The sequence below is a fragment of the Myxocyprinus asiaticus genome, chromosome 13 (genome assembly GCF_019703515.2).
Source record: "Myxocyprinus asiaticus isolate MX2 ecotype Aquarium Trade chromosome 13, UBuf_Myxa_2, whole genome shotgun sequence".
Lineage (NCBI taxonomy): Eukaryota > Metazoa > Chordata > Actinopteri > Cypriniformes > Catostomidae > Myxocyprinus > Myxocyprinus asiaticus.
In genome coordinates this window covers 18453721-18478648 of record NC_059356.1, presented here as the reverse complement: position 1 = coordinate 18478648, position 24928 = coordinate 18453721, and the positions used below count along the sequence as shown (strand labels likewise).

The 24928-nt window shown below is 38.4% G+C and overlaps 1 protein-coding gene across 1 annotated transcript in view; it reads right to left on the bottom strand.

Annotated features, from left to right (window-relative positions):
* Nucleotides 1-24928, bottom strand: part of mslna (mesothelin a) — a 54741-nt gene that overhangs the window by 676 nt on the left and 29137 nt on the right. The window contains exons 44-61 of the mRNA XM_051714857.1: nucleotides 23955-24079; nucleotides 23737-23854; nucleotides 20810-21022; nucleotides 20070-20240; nucleotides 19801-19953; nucleotides 19647-19696; nucleotides 19428-19560; nucleotides 19247-19329; nucleotides 19016-19145; nucleotides 18742-18932; nucleotides 18154-18244; nucleotides 17933-18056; nucleotides 17635-17819; nucleotides 17393-17548; nucleotides 17152-17285; nucleotides 16049-16194; nucleotides 15751-15845; nucleotides 15385-15640 (exon numbers count right to left, since the gene is read on the bottom strand). Of these exons, the coding sequence (XP_051570817.1) occupies nucleotides 15385-15640; nucleotides 15751-15845; nucleotides 16049-16194; nucleotides 17152-17285; nucleotides 17393-17548; nucleotides 17635-17819; nucleotides 17933-18056; nucleotides 18154-18244; nucleotides 18742-18932; nucleotides 19016-19145; nucleotides 19247-19329; nucleotides 19428-19560; nucleotides 19647-19696; nucleotides 19801-19953; nucleotides 20070-20240; nucleotides 20810-21022; nucleotides 23737-23854; nucleotides 23955-24079 (2554 nt within the window). The remainder of the gene's footprint in view (nucleotides 1-15384; nucleotides 15641-15750; nucleotides 15846-16048; nucleotides 16195-17151; nucleotides 17286-17392; nucleotides 17549-17634; nucleotides 17820-17932; nucleotides 18057-18153; nucleotides 18245-18741; nucleotides 18933-19015; nucleotides 19146-19246; nucleotides 19330-19427; nucleotides 19561-19646; nucleotides 19697-19800; nucleotides 19954-20069; nucleotides 20241-20809; nucleotides 21023-23736; nucleotides 23855-23954; nucleotides 24080-24928) is intronic.

Sequence of the window (24928 nt, the reverse complement as noted above, 5' to 3'; positions counted from 1 at the left end):
TCTAAAAGACTTTAGCATTTTCATCCTTAATCTGAAGTTCTTACTGTACTAGCAGACTAGTATTTTATACAAGGGGGGTTCAAGTTTGTTTATAATTTATATACAGAAATATATATATATACACACACACACACACACACACACACACCGATCAGCCACAACATTAAAACCACCTGCCTAAATTGTGTAGGTCCCCCTCGTGCTGCCAAAACAGCGCCAACCCGCATCTCAGAAGAGCACTCCGAGATGCCATTCTTCTCACCACAAATGTACAGAGCGGTTATCAGAGTTACCGTAGACTTTCAAGACATGTCATTTATATTTGTATAGCGCTTTTCACAACACACATCATTTCAAAGCAGCTTTACAGGAAATCGTGCATTAACAAAAACAAAAAAAGAAACTAATATTACAGTGATCATTGTGTAGATTGATTAAATATGATTGTAAAATGTGTATGAAATTAAATATTTAAATAATAATTGTATTTAGAACCTCTGTGAGCAAGTTGAAGGCGACTATCCTTAGGACATGTCCCAAGAAATGTTAAAATCGCAGTAATCAAACTGCTTATTAAGAAGCCACAGCTTAATCCTGGAGAATGACTTCAAAGGATGAACTGATGCCAACTACAGTTGTAAGACATCAGATACTACATATACCACTGCCTGAACTTTGGATTTAGGATGGACCCCACCGAACCTCACCGAAATGTCCTGCAGGTTGAACTGCGATGCACCTCATTAATCTCAACCTGCATCACCTTTGTCTATTGATGGACTACACTCTTGAAATGGAATACACAGACTATCATTTAATTGCCAACAAAAGTCTTCATCAACCAACTAACAAAGGACAATGCATCTATGTAAACTTCTGCAGTTAATCCAGGACGGACTTCAAAGATACTAGTCATTAATCTTAAAGTTCATAAAAAAATATTTCACTTTTATTTTTAAAACACTGGACCTTAACGCTTACTTAATTTACAAAATTTAAAACCATGACTTGCACTGCACACAAATAACTAATATTGGCATTATATTCATGTTGTTTATCCAGAGGGGAACTGGCTCCCACAGTGAGCCTGGTTTCTCCCAAGGTTATTTTTCTCCATTAACCAACATCTTATGGAGTTTTGTGTTCCTTGCCACAGCGAGGAGTTAATAATATTAAGAAAAGGTTCTGAGATTACTGGGAATACCTCTTTTAAGAGCTTAGTTGGTATTGGATCTAACATTCATGTTGTGGCTTTTGATTTTTTGCTAAGCTTTGTTAGCTCTTCTTGACCTATGACAGCGAAGGATTGAAGTTGCTCGTGAGCAAAATTATAAGACACTGTTTTCTGAGGTGCTGTGACAGTCAATTTTATCAGTAAAGAAATTCATGATGTCATTACTATTGTGCTGTGACGGAATATCTGGTTCAGTCGATGCTTTATTCCTAAACAATTTAGCCACAGTACTGAATAAAAACTTAAGATTGTTGTGGTTATTTTCTATGAGTTTGCTAAAATATGCTGACCTGGCAGCTTTTAGTGCCTGTCTGTATCTACAGACACTATCCTTCCATGCACCATGAAATACCTCTAATTTTGTATTCTTCCACTTGCACTCCATCTTACAAGAGCATGAGTGTGATCATTGCACCACAGTGCGAGGCTTTTTTTTAAAAAATGGGGTGGGGGTGTTGGCACGCTATCAAGAGTGCTAGAGAAGACTAAGTTTTCTGTTATTTCATCAAGTTCTTCTAGACTTCTTGGCTTACTGAGTATGTGAGACAATTCTGGAAGATTATTAGTGAAGCTATCTTTAGTGGTCGAAAGAATAGTTCTACTTGAACGATAGCTTGGTGTAGATTGATTGACATTAGCTGATCACAAAAAACAAGAGACAAGGTAATGATCTGAGATGTCATCACTCTGTGATAGAATTTCTATAGTATCAACATCAACTCCATATGACAGAATTAAATCTAGCATATGATTATGGCAATGAGTTAGTTCTGTCACATTCTGTCTGACTCCAAGGGGGTTGAGAATATCGATCAATGCTAATACCAATGTGTCATTTTCATTATCTATGTGAATGTTGAAGTCACCAACAATTAAAGCTCTATCTACATTAACTACTAGATCAGATAGAAAATGTGCAAATTTGCCAAGGCCCGGGTTAGTCTATATACTGTAGCAAGGGCAAAATATGACACAGATTTTTTTATTTATATCTGATGGTGTCATATTAAATGTGCACTCAGTAATTCTAATCCAATACACTTTTTTGTCAAATTCTGCAAATATCTCCACACAGTCTGCTAGCTGTACGTTCTGAGGGTGGTCTGGAAAAAAAACACCTAATATTTGTACACAGCCCTGGCTCTGTAAATGGGACAAAAACAAAGTGGAACAGACTGGTCCACACTACACTACTCCAGCCAATCAGCAACAGGGGTGGTTCTTGCAAATGCACAGGATGGGAGGTGGGCGAAGAGCGAGAGGAGAAGAGCGATGGCAAATCTGGCTGATGCGAACTTTCTAAACTCCAAGGAGGACAAATGGTTGAGAAACAGACCAAGAGAAAATGGTCAGACGAATATAAACTAAAAAAAGATGGATTATGATGAATCGAGGGCTAGGAGCTGCGTCAACATCGGCGAGGCTTTTCAGCGGTGGAGAGACCTCTGAGAGGTAAAAGGCTTGAAGACGGATGCAGAACGGATGTTCTTTTTCTTCTCTATGTGGGTAACATAAATTTTGCTATGTTTCACAGATCCCATATATGCTGTTGTTGTGATGTTAGATTTAGTAGCAGGAGAGATGTGAGTGTCTGGAACTGGTGTGCGTAAAACCGTCTCGCATGCATGAATTTGGGGGGCAAAGCTTCCAAAGGAGCACTGAAGGGAGGGGTGTGTTTGTTTTGGCAGTTGAGTTCGAATATCAACAGTGTTTCTCAGGAATCGCTGAGTGCACCTTTAAGCATTATTTGTTCAAAAGACTTTAACTGATATCCTGTCCTCTGAGTAACACCAAAATCTTAACTGTAAACTGTAGCAACACCTCCTCCTCGACTCTTCAGATGAGGCTCATGTTTACAACAATAACATGGGGGAGTAGATTTATTTAAACTAATATATTCATCTCGTTTAAGCCAAGTTTCAGTCAAACAGAGTGCATCCAAACTATGATCTGTAATAATTTAATTTACAATTAGTGCTTTGGTAGAAAGAGATCTAATGTTTAGTAGCCCTACCTTTATTTGATGTTTATCTTCAGTTTTTTTCAAGTTTGACCTTAATCACATTTTTCTTAATCACACGACACGAGGGGGACCTACACAATATTTGGCAGGTGGTTTTAATATTGTGGCTGATCGGTGTGTGTGTGTGTGTGTATATACACTACCGCTCAAAAGTTTTGAAACACGACTGAAATGTTTCTCACGATCTTAATCTTTTGATCTGAAGGCATATGCTTAAATGTTTGAAATGAGTTTGTAGACAAAAATATAATTGTGCCACCATATTAATTTATTTCATTATAAAACTTTAAAAATGTAATACAATTTTTTTTTTTTTGAAATTGATGACTTGGACCAAATAATTAAGAAAAGCAGCCAATAAGTGCCCAACATAGATGGGAACTCCTTCAGTACTGTTTAAAAGCATCCCAGGGTGATACCTCAAGAAGTTGGTTGAGAAAATGTCAAGAGTACATTTCTGCAAATTCTAGGCAAAGGGTGACTACTTTGAAGATGCTAAAATATAACACAGTTTTGATTTATTTTGGATTTTGTTTAGTCACAACATAATACCCATAGTTCCATTTATGTTATTCCATAGTTTTGATGACTTTACTATTATTCTAAATGTGAAAAAAAAAAAAAAAAAAAAAAAAAATAATAATAATAATAATAATAAAGAATGAGTGTTTCAAAACTTTTGACCGGTAGTGTATCTATACACACTGCCGGCCAAAAGTTTGGAATAATGTACAGATTTTGCTCTTATGGAAAGAAATTGGTACTTTTATTCACCAAAGTGGCATTCAACTGATCACAATGTATAGTCAGGACATAAATAACATAAAAAATTACTATTACAATTTGAAAAAAAATTCTGAACTTCTGAGTTCTCATCATCCTCCACGTACAGCAATGACAGCTTTTCAGATCCTTGGCATTCCAGCTGTCAGTTTGTCCAGATACTCGGGTGACATTTCACCCCACGCTTCCTGCAGCACTTGCCATAGATGTGGCTGTCTTGTTGGGCACTTCTCACGCACCTTACAGTCTAGCAGATCCCACAAATGCTCAATGGGGTTAAGATCCATTACACTCTTTTCCAATTATCTGTTGTCCAATGTCTGTTTCTTTGTCCACTCTAACCTTTTCTTATTGTTTTTCTGTTTCAAAAGTGGCTTTTTTTTTGCAATTCTTCCCATTTGGCCTGTACCCGAGTCTTCTCTTTTCTGTTGTACATGAAACTGGTGTTGAACGGGTAGAATTCAATGAAGCTGTCAGCTGAGGACATAAGAGGCATCTATGTTTCAAACTAGAGACTCTGATGTACTTATCCTCTTGTTTAGTTGTACATCTGGCCTTCCACATCTCTTTCTGTCCTTGTTAGAGCCAGTTGTCCTTTGTCTTTGAAGACTGTAGTGTACACCTTTGTATGAAATCTTCAGGTTTTTTTATTTTTTTTGGGCAATTTCAAGCATTGTATAGCTTTCATTCCTCAAAACAATGATTGACTGATGAGTTTATAGAGAAAGCTGTTTCTTTTTTGTAATTAACATTTTTATTCAATCTTAAAATAATAAAGAAAAGCAAAAACATACATACATACATACAAACAACATTTAAACCCTACAACCACCCCTCCCCATCCCAATCCCCAACTCCATCTCCAAACAAACATCCCCATGGTCACACATGAGTAGATATACAGAAAAAAGCAAACAAACACACAAACAAACAAAAATATATATAATCATACTCAACCAAAACTACACTACGCTCTCCACATCCCACCCCAAGAGCCCTCCAAAAACTCAAAACAATTGCCCCCTTTCCTGACAAAAAAAATCTAAGTTACCTCGTCTTCCCAATAACACCTCTTCAAAAGCCGCCACCCTCCCCATCTCCGTGCACCACTCCCGAAATGGGGGCGCACCAGCTGACCTCCAACCCCTCAAAATAATCTGCCTGCCAATCAACACACAAGTCAGAACCCTGAATAGAATGCTATTCCCCACATCGATAACCGCCCCATTGCCCAAAACACAGAATCTGGGGCAAAACGATACCCAAGTGCCCACCACATCACACACAAAAATCTAAGCCTTCAACAAGAATTTCTGGATCTCAGTACACCACCAAAAAACATGTCTCCATCCTCCAATTGGCATCGCCAGCAGGTGGGTGTGTTTTTAAGACCAAGCCTATACAATCTAGAGGGGGTCCAATAAAATCTATGTAAAATCTTGAATTGCATAAGACACACCCTTGCATCTCTAGATACAGACTTGACATTTTTTAGAATCCTAGCCCACACTCCCTCCTCCAATACCAAGTTGAAATCTTTCTCCCATAATCTCTTGATAGAAGTTAAAGCTCCGTCCCCCAGACTCTGAATTAGCAGGGATTAATACACTGATGCCTCATGACCTTTTTAAAGCAGTAATCACTACTCCCAGCATATCAGCCGCTTTAGGAGGGTGTATGCTACTCCCAAAAATAGTACAGAGCAGGTGGTGCAGTTGGAAATACCTATAAAACTGAGATCTGGGGATCCCAAAACGTTGAACCAAATTTTCAAAAGATCTCAACACTCCACTCACTTTTATAGGTCACCGAGTATACTGACCTTTCTCACAATCCACTCCGACCAGCAGAATGGGGACTTATTAATACATAATTTTGGGTTCATCCATATGCTCGAGGCATCATTTAAATAAATGTCCGAGTTAAACACTCTGGACACTTTTGTCCATAACGAGTGTAAATGTGAGATAACGGGGTGTAACTTAACTTCTCCGATTAGTTTGATAGAAAGGCTTTGCAATGGCAAAATAGGGGCAAGAACTTCCTTTTCAATACCAAACCAGGGAGGGGCTCTCTCAGGTGGAAGTGACAAATGACCAAATGCATAATAATAATAAAGAAATCTTGGGAAGGCCTAGCCCACCTCTGTCAATCGGCCTATGTAACTTATTGAAATGTAATCTGGGATGCTTACCATTCCAAATGAAGGACTTCACTATGCTATCAAATTGCTTGAAATAAGAGAGGGGGACATCTACAGGGAGAGAATGTAGCAGGTAGTTAAATTTTGGAATACAATTAACTTTAATAACATTAACCTTCCCAATCATTGATAAATGTAATGAAGCCCACCTGCCCACATCGCTCGAAAACCTTTTTATTAAGGGATCAAAATTAACTAACTAAATCAGACAAATTTGCTGGGAATAAAATTGCCAAATACTTAATACCCTGTTTGGGCCACTGGAAGGCGCCCAGCTGAAAAAACATTACTGGGCAGTACGCTGTCAGAGCCAAAGCTTCGGATTTAGACCAATTAACTCTGTATCCTGAGAACTTAAAAAAGGAATTAATAATTCTGTGGAGGCAAGGCATAGATCTAGTGGGCTCAGAGACAAATAATAAAATATAATCTGTGAAAAGCAACAATTTATGCACAACACCACCCCTGGAAAATCATCTTCCCTTCTTATCACAGCTGCTAATGGTTCCAGGGCAAGACAGAACAATAATGGGGAAAGGGGGTAACCCTGTGACTATAAAGTAACTTAATCCATCCAATAAAAGTATTCCCGAACCCGTATATTTCCAAAATTTTAAAAGATAATCCAATTCTACCATATCAAATGCCTTTTCAGCGTCAAGTGAGATGGCAGTGACCGGAGTCTGCTCATTTGCCACAGACCACATAATACTGATGAGACACCTAATGTTGTCAGAAGAGCTGCAGCCCCGAATAAACCTCACCTGATCTACATGCATAAGAGATGTCATAACTTTACTTAATCGGTTAGCTAAAATTTGTGACAATATTTTATTTCCACTCTTTTAATTGGTATTATTATTATTAATGTTTTATTATTATTATTATTGTTTACAAATTATAACAATATTTAAGTTTAATGGGTTCCAAAAAAATAACTGTGAATGAAAAGTGAACTGGTATCTTACAACTAAATTGAAAAAAAGAAAAAAAAGAAAAAAAAGAGATCTGAATCCTTTAAAGTCCAGATACAAGTTGAATGTTTTTTGCTACTGAACACTTAGACTGGAATTACTGTTAATTTTGCTGCAGCATTATCCAGTAGACTAGTTAAAGTTTTTCTTAATAGTTTGTACATTTATACTGAAATAATGTGTAGTTAGAGGTTTGTGTTTCTTTACATATAATTAGCATCACTCAGTGAGGTTTAGATGTTCTAAACTGATTATGAAAAAAACAACACTGGTATCGGAATTGGCTGATACTGAGATTTCAGATATCAGAAGAGAAAAAGTGGTATTGGTGCATCCCTATAGCTAAAAAGGTAGTAAATGCGACCACACGCACTGTGGGGTTTGTGTATCCTGTGTGTGGTGTGATGCCAGGCTGTCAGTGGGTTGGGCTCAAGATCTACATTCAATGCCTTCTCTAATGTTTTAAATATTTCAGACTAGAAGATTGATAGCTTGGGACACCCCCAGAACATGTGGGTATGGTCCGCTGGGGCTTGTCCACAGTGATTGCAGTAGTCAGTAAAATCAGGGTAAAATTAGACTATTGGACATTTGTCAGGTGAGCTCTTCAGAGGACCTTGCACTGTAGCAAGCCATATCTAGCGCAAATTGATGATGTATGCACTTGGTTTATAATGTATTCCCATTGATCATCCAATATAGACGTACCAATCTCCTTTTTCCAGGTTCCTTTAAAGGGGCTAAACAAGTCAGGAGTCAAAGAGTTAATTGGATTATAAATTCTCGAAATTAAGTGGCTAGTATCCGGTTTAGGGACGTGTATAGAAGGTCCCCAGTTGGGGATGCGTATAGAAGACATATCCAGGATACAAACTCTGCTCCTAGTCCAAATTTCTCCAAAACAAAATACAGGTAGTCCCACTCTGTCAAAATCCTTCTTGGCATCTAAGCAAATAACCACCTCTGGTAGGGGAGACCCCGGGGAGAACAAAATATTAAGCAATCTCCTGAAAAAGGAGTGTCTGTTTGGAGTAAAACCTGTTTGGTCGTGTGAGACTAAAGAAGGCAGAACCTTCTGAAGGCGAAGGCACATAATTTTTTATAAGATTTTAAAGTCCACATTCAACAAGGATATTGGCTGATAACTACCGCATGCTTTAGGATCCTTATCTTTTTTGAGAATAAGAATGATGGAGGCTTCAGTCAAAGACGTCGGAAGGCAGCCATTTTTGAAAAAGTTGTTGTATAGTGTTGCTAGAATAGGGGCCAGGCGAGACTCTTTATAAAAACGCTTTATAAAATTCTGTTGTAAATCCGTCGGGTCCCAGGGATTTGTTGGATTGCATAGACCCGATCGTGTTTAGAATTTCAGATTAAGTAATAGGGGTTCCCAGAGTTTTTGCAGCTTCAGTCTCCAAGGTGGGGAATTCGAACGTATTGACAAAATCAAAATCAATCAGGTTATCCGAAATGAAACCAGATGCGTATAGTTCAGCATAGAAGTTAGCGAACGTGTTATTAATGCCAGCTTGATCGACCACATATTCCCCCGTTGGGGTATTTACACACGTGATCCATCTAGCGGTGCCCGCGGCTCTCGTTTGGTGAGCTAGAAGCTTCCAGGCCTTCTCCCGTGTTACAAAAACTGCTGTCTGCTCTGTAGGAGCTGCTTAGTTAATCGCACTTGTCATTATTAGATCGTGTTCTGTAATCAACTGCACCCGCTTGGTGTAGAGGGACGGGGAGGGGGGCAGAAGCGTATTCTGTATCCAAGTTCCGCAGGTCACGCGATAGACATAAACTAATAAGATCACCAGTTTTTCTCAAATATGCAGTGTAAGATATTATTTGTCCCCGAATAAAAGCTTTAAAAGCCTCCCAAAGGGTGTCCGAATTGATGTCTGGGGTGGAGTTAAGATCAAAGTATAAATCTATTTGTGTCTGTATAAAATATGTAAATGCACTGTTTGATAGGTTGCAAGTAGGGAATCTCCAAGGTATATTCATACAGCTACCAGAAAAAAAAATGTAAATCAAGAGATGACGGAGTGGACGGAAACAACAATAGGGTGTGTAAGGAAGTTCTTTGACTCTCTGAAGGAAGCGGGAGCCTTGCAAACATCCAACATCAGACTCTTTATTGTCAGCACTTTTCAGTGTAACAAAACATTCAACACCACTGCTTTTCAGCAGCATGAACACACATCAACGGTGTGCTTTTCAACTTCCCAGACACACACAGCTTCGTTGTAGCTCTCTCTCTCTCTCTCTCTCTCTCTGTCTCTCCCTGACTGCAGTTCTCGTTGTGGCTTTATCTCTCGCCCGTTAACACTGTAATCACCCACAGCTGGGCGAGATAATCCGCTGCAGTTGTCCATCCCGGCCTCGTTCCGCACAGTCGCCGCTCAGCCTGCCTCGCTCTCCACAGGGTGATATGTGCAGGTCACATTTTCGCGGAATAATTTATTATCCAGTAGAAAAAAAAAAATCTATTCTGGAGAAGGTATGGTGAACATGAGAAAAATATGAAAATGCTTTGCCCCCAGGATCCAAGAGGCCAAGTTGGGAAGAGTAATCGAGCACTACGGTGGCCGATTTGGACAGGTTACAATGTTTGTTAGAGGATCTATCCAGCAAAATGTCTTGAACTGATTAAAGTCTCCTAATTAGTCATGTTTGGGATACTAGTGAAAAATGTGACAAAAAAACTCATCGTTGTCCCAGTTTGGAGCGTAGATAGAGACCAAAATGACCGGGATTTCGTAAAGCTTGCCTGTGACTATAACATAACGTCCATTTATGTCAAATATATTATTTTCTAGCTCAAACCAGACCGACTTGTGAATAATGATAGCGGTCCCACGGGCTCTTTGAGAAAATTTGGAGTGAAATAAATGGCTCATCCATGCTCTTTTGATACACAGGACATCTGTCGTCCAAAGATGCGTCTCTTGCAGAAACACAATCTTAGCTTTCAGATGCTGCAAATGAGCAAAAATCGTACCCGCCTTGACAGCTGTATTCAACCCCTTAACATTCCAAGATATCAGTCTGAGCCCTCCATCATTAACCTTATTAGTATTAGTCATCTAGGCAGTTGATGGTAGCCATATTTGAAATGCTGTAGGGTATGTAAAAAAAAAAAAAAGGGGTACAACAACAGCGGAGGCATATAAACCCCGAACACAGGCACTTGCGTATCCCCTCTCTATCCCAGCACCCCCCATGAACATTCTCAGAACATCATAACCACCTGAGCAGATCATGCTCTACTGTGGAGAAAATGGCTATCTTACAGAGTCTCAGCACCCCTCCTGAAAGTTAAGCTCCTGTGACCAAGGGCCGAAACATAGCCAAAACGTAACGTAACATAACAAACCAAGATGGACCTAATGTTCAAGTGTGAACTGAAAATGTTGAGCTTAATTACCGCACCCTGGGCTTGGTCTGCATCAACTGGGCGTGGCACCGTCTTGTAGAAAATCAACTCATGATATTAGATTCACAAAAAGTCCATAGTATTAAACACTAAGATATTCTAAATACCAATGCACTGAAGTCCAAAAATGAAAGTCAAGAAAGACAAACCGACATTTTAATCCTCTGATGGGTGAAATCCTCTCGCCATGTCGGAACAGCGCACACTGATGAAACAAAGTTCTCTGCCTCCTCCAGCGAGGTGAAAGATTTCTGATCCCTGTCTTGAGTTCTGATGAAGAGCCTCACTGGAAAAAGTAATGCCAGCCTCAGTCCCATATTGTAGAGATCTGCCATGACAGACCAAAATATAGCCCTCTGTGTGGCTACCTCAGGTGCATAATCCTCAAATATGGCAATCGGGTTGTTGTGATATGACAGTGTCCCCTCTTGGCCCTGGCTTCTCATAGAATTCTTTCCTTTTGTTGGTAGCGATGGAAGCGAATGATGACCGCTTGTGGCCTTTCATTTGCCGTTGGTTTGGAGGCAAGAGTTCTGTGGGCTCTGTTAATCTCCGGTGGAGAAGGAAAGATGTCTTCGCTGAAAACATCCACCAACACTTGAGAGAAAAAGGTTGACGGGCGAGGACCTTCAATCGACTCCGGTAGGACAACTATCCTTATGTTGTTCCGGTGACAGCGCGACTCGAGATCGATGACTTTACTCTGCAGCTTCGCATTGTTCTCTGACAAGGCCACGCTTGTCTTTTCCCAAAGAGAGCAGTCTTTCATCAGTCACGTTAGCATTAGCTACCAGCGAGGAGATCTTTTGAGAATGATCAAAAACCGTCGACTGAATCAGATCGATTTTAGTCTCCAGTGGCGATATTGTGGTTTTAAACTCTGAGGATAGGGCTTGCTTGTGCTGGTCAAGCAGCTTAGCAATAGCCACCATGCTAAGCTCAGTGGATTTGTCTGCTGCAGCGTCGGGCCTTTCTTTTGTTGTTTGGATTGTTTAGTAGTCACGGTTCAAGCGTAATATGGTCTGAAATTTCAGCTGATCAAATATATCTAACAATCTGTGGCGGGAGACCTCAAAACCAAACAAATAAATTACATTGCAGTAGGAGTGACACACTCCTATGACCATCTTCCAGTTTTTGACAATATTTTAATGTCTAGCTGGATCAGAGAAATTGGACGGTAACTCTCACACTCGCTTGGATCTTTGTCTTTTTAAGAATCAGACTGATCCGGGCTTGTGTCATGGTTGGCGGAAGCTTTTCATTCTTTAATGATCCTGTATAAACTTCTAACAAAAGTGGAGCCAATTCTGTAGCATAAGAGATAAAAAAAGAACTCAGCGGCAAAGCCATCTGGTCCCGGAGCAAGGCCTTAATTACCTCACCAAGCTCCTCCAAGGTTATCTCAGAATCAAGAGAATTTTTTTGCTCAGTCATCAGTTTAGGGAGTTCTAATGGTTCCACAAAATTTCTAATATCCTCATCAGTAAACGAAGACGTGGAACTATAGAGATCAAGATAGAATTCTTTAAAAGCATTATTAATATCAATGGCTGAGGTAAATATTTTAGCACCAGCAGATTTCACTGAGGGAATGGTAGAAAAAGAATCACTGTTTTATGTATCTAGCCAAAAGCTTCCCTGCTTTGTCCCCCGACTCAAAATATGACTGTCTTGCCCTGAATAGCCAAAACTCCACCTTCTGTGACAAAATAGTATTATATCTGTATTTCAATTGGGTCAATTTTCTGAGGCCATCAGACAACATTTGGCACTTCAGCTTTGCCTCTGCACTTTTAATATTCCCTTCCAACTCCATGAGTTCTCATGCTTTGGATTTTTTGATGAATTAGGCATACTGTATGATCTGACCCCTAAGAACCACCTTAAGTGCCTCCCAAGCCACGCCCACAGAGGATCCTGAGGACCAGTTGGTCTCCATATAAACACTGATTTCAGCCTTTAACATTTGTTGAAAATCAGGATTTTGCAAAAGGGATACATTAAAGCGCCAACTATATGATTTACCGTTCTAAACTCACCAGGGAATGATCTGAGACTAAGATGTTTCCAATTGAGCAGTCAACAACAGATGAAATTAGGGGCATATATATATATATATATATATATATATATATATATATATATATATATATATATATATATATATATATATATATATAGGTCAGTAATGTATTCTAAATACTTTGGATTACTTCAGCACTGGTAGATTTTTTCACTTGTTTTGACTATAAAAACTCTGCCAGTACAGTAAGACAAAATACACGTTAAAAATCATTCTCTGAAAAACCTAAATATCTTATGCAGTGTTGTTTCTAAAACAAGATAAATCAAATTGATCTTGATTTAAGGATTTCTAGATATTTTTACAGGAAAACAATAAAAAAAAAAAAAATTATCAGGAAAATGCTTTTTTGCCCTAATATCAAAGGTCTTACTAGAAAAAAAAAATTATGATCCAACATGAATTTTCTTGATAAAAAAAATATGATCCTGCCTGGTAACATGTGCATGTAAAATGGTTAGAAATAGCATTTTAGTTCAGCGTAATGCCAACTGGCATCCATCCCTCTAAACTCAAACAGTCTATGTATGTCTACAATTCTGCCATCGGATTGCTCAAATCCGGTGCTTCTATACAAATTTTGAGAGACAGAATTACATAACAGAAGAAAATCTATAAAACAAACTCCAGCCAACAAGCGGAATAAACACAAAGAATGTGTAGATTAATTCACAAAACTATATCGAAGGTGTGTTCCTCCACAAAACAAACTCCAGCTGCTAGTGGAACCAGCACAAAAAAAAAGAAAAGAAAAAAAGTTCAGTTCCCTCAGGCAGTCAGACGAATGTTCAGTGAGCCGGCTGTTTCATATGTGCAGCAGATGACCTAATCCTTCCAATGTCCTGCAAAAAATACACTCCACAAAACAAACTCCAGCCAATAGGAGGCATAAGCACAAAGAATGACCAGATTCATTCACAGCTGTCCCAAATGAGTGTTATTCCTCAAAACAAACTCCAGCCGCAAGGCAGAACCAGCACAAAAAGAAACAAAAAAGGCACCCAGATTCCTCAGACAGTCAAGTGTATGTTTAGCGAGTCACACTCACTTGGGGGCAACTTGAGAAACACCAAATGGCTTACTCACCCCATTGACTCTATGAAAGACAATGCTTGCTGTGGGCATGTAAATATTTTGCGGCCATCCTTAGTATCTATTCTCAGTTTGGCCGGAAACATCAGTGCAAAAGCGATCTTCTGTTGATGTAAGAGTTTCTTGCATTCCTTGGATCGATCACGTTTCTCTCTTGTCGAATTTGCAAAGTCTGGGAACAAGAAAATGCTGTGGTTCTTCCATGAAAGCTTTCCTTTGCTCCTCGCGCAACACGAGATCTTTATCGGATGATCTCAGAAATTTGGCCAGAATTGATCGGGGCCTGTCTCCTTCCGCGGATCTCCGAGCCAGGACCCCATGAGCTTGCTCGATTTCCAGCTTATGGCCTATGTCGAGCAGAATCGGGAAGAGCTCGTCTAGGAATTTCACCATATCTCGACCATCTTAACGCTCAGGAATTCCAACAATTCGGACATTATTTTGCCAATTACGATTCTCAGGGTCTTCCAACTTTTCCCAAACACGTTCCAAGTCTGTCTTGGTTGCTAGCGGATTAGCAGCTAATTCCCTCTCCGATGACTCTAGATAATGGATCCGTTTTTTAACATCCAACAATCTTGTAACCAACTCAGAGAATTTCTCCTCCATTGCTGAAATCGATCGACGTATTACAGCAAGATCCTCCAGGTCAGCAACAACCTTCATCAGCATCACAGATATGCAGGACAGTTGGCGTTGAATTTCACCCACCGCACTGTCCAAACTGAGTCCCTGGTCTGCGGCCCAGTCAGAAGTATCAGCTTGAGCACATAAGTGTCTTTTAATATCTCCAGAGCCCGAGGAATTTGAATTCTTTGCCATGTCGACTTCATAGAACAGTCATGTAGCAGCGTGCATCGAATCTCACCGGTTTATGACATAAAAATAATTAAAACTAGCAAAGTGTGCAGAGCTCACCATTTACACGTCTGACCCCCGCATGGCGCCACGCGACCCCTTTTTTGCTAGTTTTGACCTAATATTGACCTTAAGACATGCCAGTCTATTGCATACTGTAGCAACTCAAAAACAAACGGAAAGACAATGTTAAGCTTAATTTAAAGAACCAAATAGCTTTCAACTGTGTTTGATATAATGACAAGTGATTTTCTACTACCAAATTAGCAATTTACCATGATTACTCAAGGGTAAGGTGTTGGAGTGATGGCTGCTGAAAATGGGGCCTGTCTAGGTTTGATCAAAAATAACTTTTTTCAAATAGTGATGGTACTGTTTTTTACATCAGTAATGTCCTGACTATATTTTGTGATCAGTTGAATGCCACTTTGGTGAACTAAAGTACCAATTTCCCTCTGAAACAGCAAAATCTGTACATTATTCCAAACTTTTGGCTGCCAGTGTGTGTGTGTGTGTGTGTGTGTGTGTGTGTGTGTGTGTGTGTGTGTGTGTGTATGTATGTATGTATGTATGTGTATATATATATATATATATATATATATATATATATATATATATATATATATATATATATATATACACACACACACACACACACACACACACAGTATATATGGTGCATGACACCTTACCTGAAGCTACTGCACTACTTTTAATGGTTGTGGCAGCTGTAGCAGCTGTCATAGTTGTATTTGTAGAAGTTGAGTTAGTTGCTGCAGTTGGAGAAACAGAGTCTGCTCTCCCTCCAGTTAGTGAAATATTCAGTTTATCCAGCTCAGACTGTAATTGCCGTGTGATCCAGCTCTGCACAGTTGTTTCATTTTCAAACGTTTTTAGATCCCGTAGGTTTAAACCGAGAAGACCCTGGACTTCAGACACTGTGAGGTTCTGTAATATATAATAAGTGGACTTTGTGATGTTTATTTACATACAAATTCAAGTGATGTATAAATTATGAGAGGAAGAAATGACAATACAAAGTGTCTTTCTGTACTCACAAAGACAACATCTGGATCCAGATTTTTGAAAGTCGAGAGGCTCATGCTGACACCAGACAATGACAAATTCCTAATGTAATTTAAATCTGCACCCCCTACAGAACAAACCAAACAAATGCTAAACAATGTGAATTTAATTTATACATTTTGGCAGGTGCTTCTATGTAACTTACAGTGCATTCAAGCTATACATTTTATTCCCTGGGAATTCAACCCATGTCCTTGGCATTGCTAGCACCAAAATGCTCCAAAAAAAAAGACAAACATTTTTATAATGACACTTGAAATGCTCCCTTACCAAGATAGGACTCAATGAGCTGGAAAGATGAGAGGATGCTTTTTTGGCCAGTGGCGGATGACAAGGGGAATGCTCTGTTAGCAATGCTGAAGAGTGCCTTCTTTTGATCAGAAGAACACTTTGACACATCCAAAGCATCAGACCCCCTGTTATTGAGGATAATAGAGAAGTCTAGAGATCAAGCATTCAAATGCCATGCTAGGTTTAAAATATAATGGAATAAATTTGACTGGGGTGTCCAAACTGTGGCCTGTCGTCTGTTTTGACGCAGCCCATGAGATATTTAAGGTGCACTCAGTCATTTTTTCATCATTAAAAAAGTTGTACTCATTAAGAAATGGATAGTAATTTTGAAACACATGTATAAAATCATGAGCACTCACATGAGATGAAGATATGACTTATCAGTAACTTTATAAAAGCTGTTTTACATGGAAAGGGCCTCCTAATGGGGCGGCCATGTTATGATCACATGACCAGCTAAATACTACTCTCTTAATCTCAGTAACCACCCTATTCTCAGATACTTTCATGGATTAAATTAATCATTGCAGACTGTGAATAGGAAGTTCTACAATAACATTTATAACTGAGAACGACTGCATTTGAATTAAGTGTCAGTGTAAGTCCAAGATGACACACAAAAAATTACTTAGTACACCTTTAAAAAATTTAACAGAATTTGGCCCACTATTGAGAAATGAAATTCATAGTCTGATGGCAATTAGTATTGTTATTATAGTAAAATGTATAAAAAGATATTTCACTTGTCCATTACAAGTGTTCTTTGTGAGTGAAATATAATGACCTCAGTCTAATTGATGTAACTTACACATGCATTTTCAAGCAAACACGTAAATGATGAGAGAATTAAAATATTTGGGTGAATCATCTAATTCAATTAAATAATAATAATAAGCCCAAACAGCAAAGCTGAAATCATATTTTGCTAAAGTGTGGGGTAGAAGAGATGAGTTTGTCTACACAGTTTACCAATGTCTGATTTTCGAAATAAAATGCACTGCTACACCAGAACATAAATGCTGATTTTGATTGTTATAAAGTATAGTTGTATGAGTTTACAGCATTGTATATGACCTTACCGTATACTATCAGGCAATATTGCTGCCAATGTGCTGACATTCAGAGAGCAGAGATTGGGTCCTTTGATTAGATTCAACTCAGTCGCAGATAGATTTTTGTTGGAGCTTAGGTATTTTGTAATGATTGCATTGCTCTGAAAGACAAATTAAAGTGGTGACACAAAAATAAATGTTTATTTGGCATCTCCTCCAAGTAAGACGCATGATAATGCAAATTAAATGTTCATGCCAAAATCTGCACCTGTGTAGGGGCCCATTCACCATCGTTGGCATTCATCAGTGCAGCCAGTGTGTCAGTTTTAGTGATGCTCCATTTATTTATTTCAACAACTGTTGCATTCTTGGATACTGACCCCAGCACCTGTACCTGATCATCCGAAAGCCCATTTGGAAGTATCTGATGGACATGTACCAACACCTCTATATTAAAACCATTCTGGATGTTTTCATAAGATTTCAACAAACCATAATATTCCACATTACCTCATTGAGTTTGTCCAAAATTACTCTCTGAAGCTCATTATCATCAACTTTTGCACACAGGCCAGCAAGGTTGTCCCTCACTACTTCAGCACTCATGCAGTTCTGGAAATCTGTAGCAGAATATCCGAAGGGGAAGGCATCATCGCTGATAACAGTACTGGTGATGGTGCCCTTAGTACAGCCAGCTTTCAGTTAAACCAGAAGTGAAGTAATTATTTTCAGGGAGAATTTGGGGAGCATGAAGAAACAATAAAAGAAAGACATCCATTTTGTAGTTACAGAGAGAAAGATGGCATACCTTCTCTTTTGGCTCTCGGTACAGTTAAAATGAGAGCTTTAAACAACCTTTTCATATGCACTTTTGCAGTGTTTTGGCCACGCAGAAATTTTAAGAAAGTTTTCAAGAACTTGCGAGAATCTCTCTGAAACAAGAGGGACATATAAAATAACATGGTGTCAGAAAGGGGAGACTTTCTCTGTGTGGCTAAACCAGGTGGTATGTTTGCATATTTGGTTTACCTCTGTGAATGATCCCCAAAATTTCTGGGGCAAGTACAAAGGAAGAATTCCGAGACTGCCAAGAGTTATCTGATTCCATTTGCCCGGTGGTCTAAAAAAGTGCAAATCATAATTACAAACATTTATTTTTTCTAAAGCACAGTATTAAGCCAGAAAACAGGATTCTCTGGACAATGATAAACAAGCAGAGTATTTGAGAACAGACTGTAATAATCAACAGCATTGGGTAAAACATATGTAAATCTGTTTGCTTTTCTATGACTGCTGATATGCGTACGCTCCCCAATGAGTGGTGTTAAGTAAATGGCTTGTATACAACAATTAACAGAGGGGAAATATAGATATTATATAAAATTTGTTAAGTGGAAAAACTAAATCTTTCCTGTGAAAAGTATTTAAAAAAAATAACTTAAAAGTAAATAAATGAGTAACGTGATTACTTTTTCAACAAAACAATCAGTAAAGTAATCTGATTACAATTTTAAAGAAATAATTTGTATTTTGCAGTGGAATAAATTTTTTGTGAGTAACTTGCCCAACAATGAATATCAAATTCACTCCTCATTTTTTTATATCAGCCTAACTTACCCATATTTTGATGTTCCCTTCAAGAGAAGCGTTTCCATGGCCATCATCTGTGCATCTGAGAGTTCGCTGCAGTTCTTTAAGTTCTCCAGGATTTCTGGGTCAGAGTTTTCAATGACGTCTTTGCTCAGAACGCATGCCAAATTGCCCAGAACTGTTAAGTCCTGTTTCTTGATGCCTGTCCCTTTAATACCCTTTTATGGAAATTATGAATATGTAAATATTCAATATAGGTCTAAAAAATAATCTAACATCTAAATCATTTGACATTACTCACAAAGCAGTTTGCGGCATTATTCCACAAAATGTCCCGTCTCCCTCTCAGTGTAGTAGAAAATTTCGAGAAATCTGCTGTTGCTAACTGTGTAAAATATGCATTGCATTGGGCTCTTGGGATTGTATCATAACTGAGGAGAACAGCAGACAATGTGTTTTACAATTTTTCCCTTTTACAAAGAAACATCTACAAAAAATTAGAAAAGGATTGTCAACATTTCTGAACCCTTACTTGTAGTACAGCAACATATCTGGTGGATAGTTGACAAAATCCAGTGGTGTGTCACCTCTAATTTGGTTGTACATGCAGGTCAACTAAGGAAAAATAAATTATAAATGAAGCATTTTTATTGTGCTATGTTTTTTGGTCTCAACTGAATATATTTTTGGTTGACTTTTTTGTCAGCTCTTACCTGAGTCTCACTCAGTACCACCTTAGGTCTGTTACTTCTGTGCCGACAGGCATTAATCAGGCCTCTGATTTTGTCTTTGGTGAACGTCTGCACTCGGGAGCATGTAAATCCTTGCAGGACCTCCACTGACAGGCTGCAAAAAATTTCAGCGCCAGTTCATAGTGCAGTTTTATATACATTAGTAAAAACAAAAAACAAATTTGCAGCAGAAATACTTACTCATCAGGTTGATCAAATTTGTCAGCAACAGTATCAAAGAACAGAGCTGCCTATAAAGAATTCAAAGAAAAAAATGGCTTTAAATCATTTGTATGGGGAGAAATACAGGACAGAATGAGTTATATTTTAATGCAGTATACTTTTGCTATAGTACCTGTTCAGGTTTCCACTTTTTAGTGTTAATCTTTTGCAGAACTGTTATATCTACAGTGGTGGGAATATTCAGAAGGTTTCTTGGAATTTGGATGGCCATGTCATCGGGAATATTTGTCATTAGGGCTGCTGGTGACTGATCCACTTTGATTAGCTAGAGGAAAAAAAAGTTATTAAAAACATTGAGATTTATCAGAGGAACTGTACTGATTATATTCAAGTCCGGATAAAAAAAAAAAAAAAGAGTTAGCTCTCAGAAAAAACATATACCTGGGTCACGTAGGTCTTCTGAACAATCTCTGGGGCACTCAGTATGCTTTGTCTAAATATTGTGTTTTTAGAAGTTATGAGAATTTGTTCTGGAGCTATTTCAGTCAGTTTTGCCGAAGGGATCCCTCCAATTAGAGATCCTAGACTCAGCAGATTGTTGGCATTGATAAGCTGCAGATGAAAGTCAGAAGAGTTGTCTTAGCAGTGATTTCTTTATTTTAATTTGTGTTCTGCTGTTAAAGGTGCCCTCAGTAACTTTTTGTGTCATCTTGGACTTACAGTGACACTAGTGGTGTGGATGCAGCATCATTCAGAATCAATAGTTTTCAGTTACAGATGCCATTGTAGAAATTCACTATTCACAATCAGCCATGATTAATTTAATCCAAGAGGGAAAGTGTCCAATAACAAGACAGTTAATGAGATTAAGCGATTAGTATTCACCTGGTCATGTAATCATAACATGGCAGCCCCCTTGAGGGTGCCCCTGTGCCCTGCCTCGTAAAAATTTTTTTTTAATGTATACAAGGTTACTGATATGACTAGAGTCCTCATTTCAAGTGAGTGGTCATGATTTTATACATACGTTTCAAAATTACAATTCATTACTTTAGGAGTAAAACATTTTTAATAGGAAAATGTTACTGAGTGCACCTTTAACTTAGTGCACATAAACAGGATTTTGAGGACCATGTATTTACTTTGACATTCATCAAATCAAAAAATCATATTAATTCTACCTCAAATGTTCCACTGAGAAGCACTCGTACGATTGCAGTAACTTGTCCGAAGGTCCACCCAGCCACAGTGCTGAGTACTGAGAGACTACTGTTCAGAACTGTCGAAGTTGCACTATTTATTTGTACAGTTGTTAGGCCAACACTTTCCTGTCCCAAGGTTGTAAAAGTATTGGCATTTATGGTTTTGATGTTTCCAGCAAGTGCAGTAGATATCTGAAAACATGCAAAGTATATGAAATATCAGTCAGTCCAGAGCAGTCTTATAAGGGAAATGTCATTGGTAATGACTTTTTGCCTGCATCACGAAAACCTCAGTATCATCATTTTCTCACTTCGGTTTGGTAGATTCCGTTATAAACTTGGCTTTAGTGTGCATTTAACCACTAAGGCCCTAATTTATTAAGATCCCAAATAACAGGTACTAATTTGCTTGTGCGCTTATGTTTTGCGGTGATTTACTACGAAAATAACTACACATGCAAATATGTTGGACACACCCTCCAAAAGGAGGCTTTTGCATGTGGTACTTGCACCTCACCTATATACTGTAGGCTCTCTCACTAAATACCATTTTATTTTCATTCAATATGGCATTTATTAATATATACACCGATCAGCCACAACATTAAAACCATCTGCCTAATATTTTGTAGGTCCCCCTCACGCCGCCAAAACAGCGCCAACCCGCATCTCAGAATAGCATTCTGATATGATATTCTTCTCACCACAATTGTACAGAGTGGTTATCTGAGTTACCATAGACTTTGTCAGTTCAAACCAGTCTGGTCATTCTCTGTTGATCGCTCTCATCAACAAGGTGTTTCCATTCACAGGACTGCCACTCACTGGATGTTTTTTGCTTTTGGCACCATTCAGAGTAAATTCTAGAGACTGTTGTGTGTGAAAATCCCAGGAGATCAGCAGTTACAGAAATACTGAAACTATATGCGTTTATTTATAGGATTATATGATATCATTATAAAATCCCTGCTATTTAACAAGTGTAGGAGTAGTTGATGAGAATATCCATAACAATATTCTCTTGAAATGTTTCAGAATGAAGTGGAGCAAATTCATAATTAAAGTAGTAAATACAGTATTATTTAAATGTGAAGCCATCGCACCACTGATGCATACTAAAATTAAATCAGAATTTTATACAGCAATCATCTAGTCTAGGTGCTCACTGCTCGTTTCACGGGATTGAGACGACACCCGTTCGGCATACCTGTGGGTATCGGCCCGCTTCAAGTACTGGAAAGAACCGGCACTTAAAATATTTCACAATATTTCACCAGTAAAAAACAATGTTTAAAACATTACATTATGACATAATTTGGGCATACAATGTTAAAAGGCTTATAATTATCAGTATGTTATCAGTTAGGATATTGAGTTCTAAAATAGCAGAATAAAACAGTTTTTCTCATGAGGAATAATTAAATTTCACATTAATGTGTCATCAGTTGGCGTTTTATGTATTCTATGTTCTCAAAGTCTCTTTTTTTCAATAATGACAGCAAGATGCAAAGCATGAATCAAATTAATACTTTTCTTTTTAAAAACATTTCTGAAATGACTTTCAAGCTTTGATAAATCACTTTGCGAGTGCAATTTGATTCATTTGCACCTGTGGGACAACGAGTAGGTGAATGCATAACATGAGGACCCCCCCGGTCAGTCTGGTTTAAGACATTAAGACAGTAAAATTATATTGCATTTAATTAATTTCATTCTGTTCATTTGTTTATATGCTGTATAAAATGTTACTTTCATTCCATTAAATCTCATGGTGTAAGACACACACAACCTGTAAAACAGTGTAATTCTGATATTTATAATAAAGCGACTGTGAACAGCTGACATCTGATATGCTGCTTATCTTTTTGTAATTTCAGTTTGAGTCTCAGTAAAGAACCTTTATCTTTATCACATTTGGAAGTCCTTGTCATTATTCGAGTGTGTTTATCATTACATCGACACTGCCCTTTATTGTGTGCATTAGGAGGCATGCCTCTAATCTGCATATTCATTTTGAAGAAACATGCAAAAATTGACAAGACGCTATTTTGCGCATCAGAAGACTATGTTAGTAAATCAGCTCATACCTTTTTTGCGTGTGCAAGTTTGCACGTTTTTATGCACGCAAACCTTTAGTAAATCAGGGCCAATTGTTTTATTACACTCATAAATACAGTATAATATTTAAGTTCCATTATACAGACATTTTAGATTCCCTAAATCCACCCCTATGCCTAAACCTAACCACTTCTCAATAATATAAAAGACATAATAGCAGATAAATGTACAGTCACAATTTATTTTTAAAAAAAAGCCAAACGACTCATGCTGCATTCCATGTCTTCTAAAGCCATACGATAGCTTTTTGTGAGGAACAGAGTGAAACTCATTCAAAAAGATATTTCCAAACTTTAGCAATTGGTTATAAGACACACGAGAGCCAATTACATTTGACATCACTGATGTCAAACCTGTTGAAATGCTTAAGGCAGCAATTTTTTTATGTTTACAAGAGTGTGGGGTTTGAATGTTATAGTTGATGGGAACGATAATCATTGAATAAATACTTACAATTTGGGTCTGTACGGACGTTCTCCATACAGACTCCCTTTGCTTCCCACAGCATATAAAATAAAAATTCAATGGCAAATCAATGAATAAATTATGACCGAATTTTCATTAATTAAATTTTTTTAAATGAAGCCTTGGGTAAATTATTAAGATCCAACGAAATAAGTTAAAATGAGTAATCTATGCAACTAGTGTCATTTAATATACGGACTAAGGGTGACGTTTTGGTGGTGCAGGTGAAAAAGTTGTTAAAGAAATATTTCAGTATGAGAGTGTGTTGGTCAGTTACATCACTGAGGAAATTATCTCACTTTCATTTTTAATGGAGAACTTACCGCAGGATCCACATCGGAGCAAGATGTTTTAAAATTTCCAAGAATAGTAGTTGTTTGACTTTCATTTAAGCCAATAAAGACTGATGGTGGGGCATCGCACAGCAAAACTGAAGGCAAGCTAGTGGAGCATAGAAAACATGGTAGTTTTCATGGTAGTCTATAGTTTAGTAGCTAATTTCAAAGAATACATTTTGTTCAGGATTATTGTTGAAACTCACCTAAAAATACTGAAGCTGGGGTTTTGTAGAAAAATGAGCTCAGTGTAGCGGTTGATCACTATCTTTGGAGGTGGATTTAATTTGAACAGCTGTACATTTTCAGGATTCACAGTGAAGATTTTTATCTGCAAGCAGCAAAATAAGGAGGAATTCGCAATATGGAATAATTAGCTTTCTGCAATTGTAACACAACATACACTATATTGCCAAAAGTATTCGCTCATCTGCCTTTAGACGCATATGAACTTAAGTGACATCCCATTCTTAATCCATAGAGTTTAATATGACGTCGGCCCACCCTTTGCAGCTATAACAGCTTCAACTCTTCTGGGAAGGCTTTCCACAAGGTTTAGGAGTGTGTTTATGGGAATTTTTGACCATTCTTCCAGAAGCGCATTTGTGAGGTCAGACACTGATGTTGGACGAGAAGGCCTGGCTCGCAGTCTTCGCTCTAATTCATCCCAAAGGTGCTTTATCGGGTTGAGGTCAGGACTCTGTGCAGGCCAGTCAAGTCTCTTTCATACCAAACTCGCTCATCCATGTCTTTATGGACCTTGCTTTGTGCACTGGTGCGCAGTCATGTTGGAACAGGAAGGGGCCATCCTCAAACTGTTCCCACAAAGTTGGGAGCATGGAATTGTCCAAAATCTCTTGGTATGCTGAAGCATTCAGAGTTCCTTTCACTGGAACTAAGGGGCCAAGTCCAGCTCCTGAAAAACAACCCCACATCATAATCCCCCCTCCACCAAACTTCACAGTTGGCACAATGCAGTCAGACAAGTACCGTTCTCCTGGCAACTGCCAAACCCAGACTCGTCCATCAGATTGCCAGATGGAGAAGCGTGATTCGTCACTCCAGAGAACGCGTCTCCACTGCTCTAGAGTCCAGTGGTGGCGTGCTTTACACCACTGTATCCGACGCTTTGCATTGCACTTGGTGATGTATGGCTTGGATGCAGCTGCTCGGCCATGGA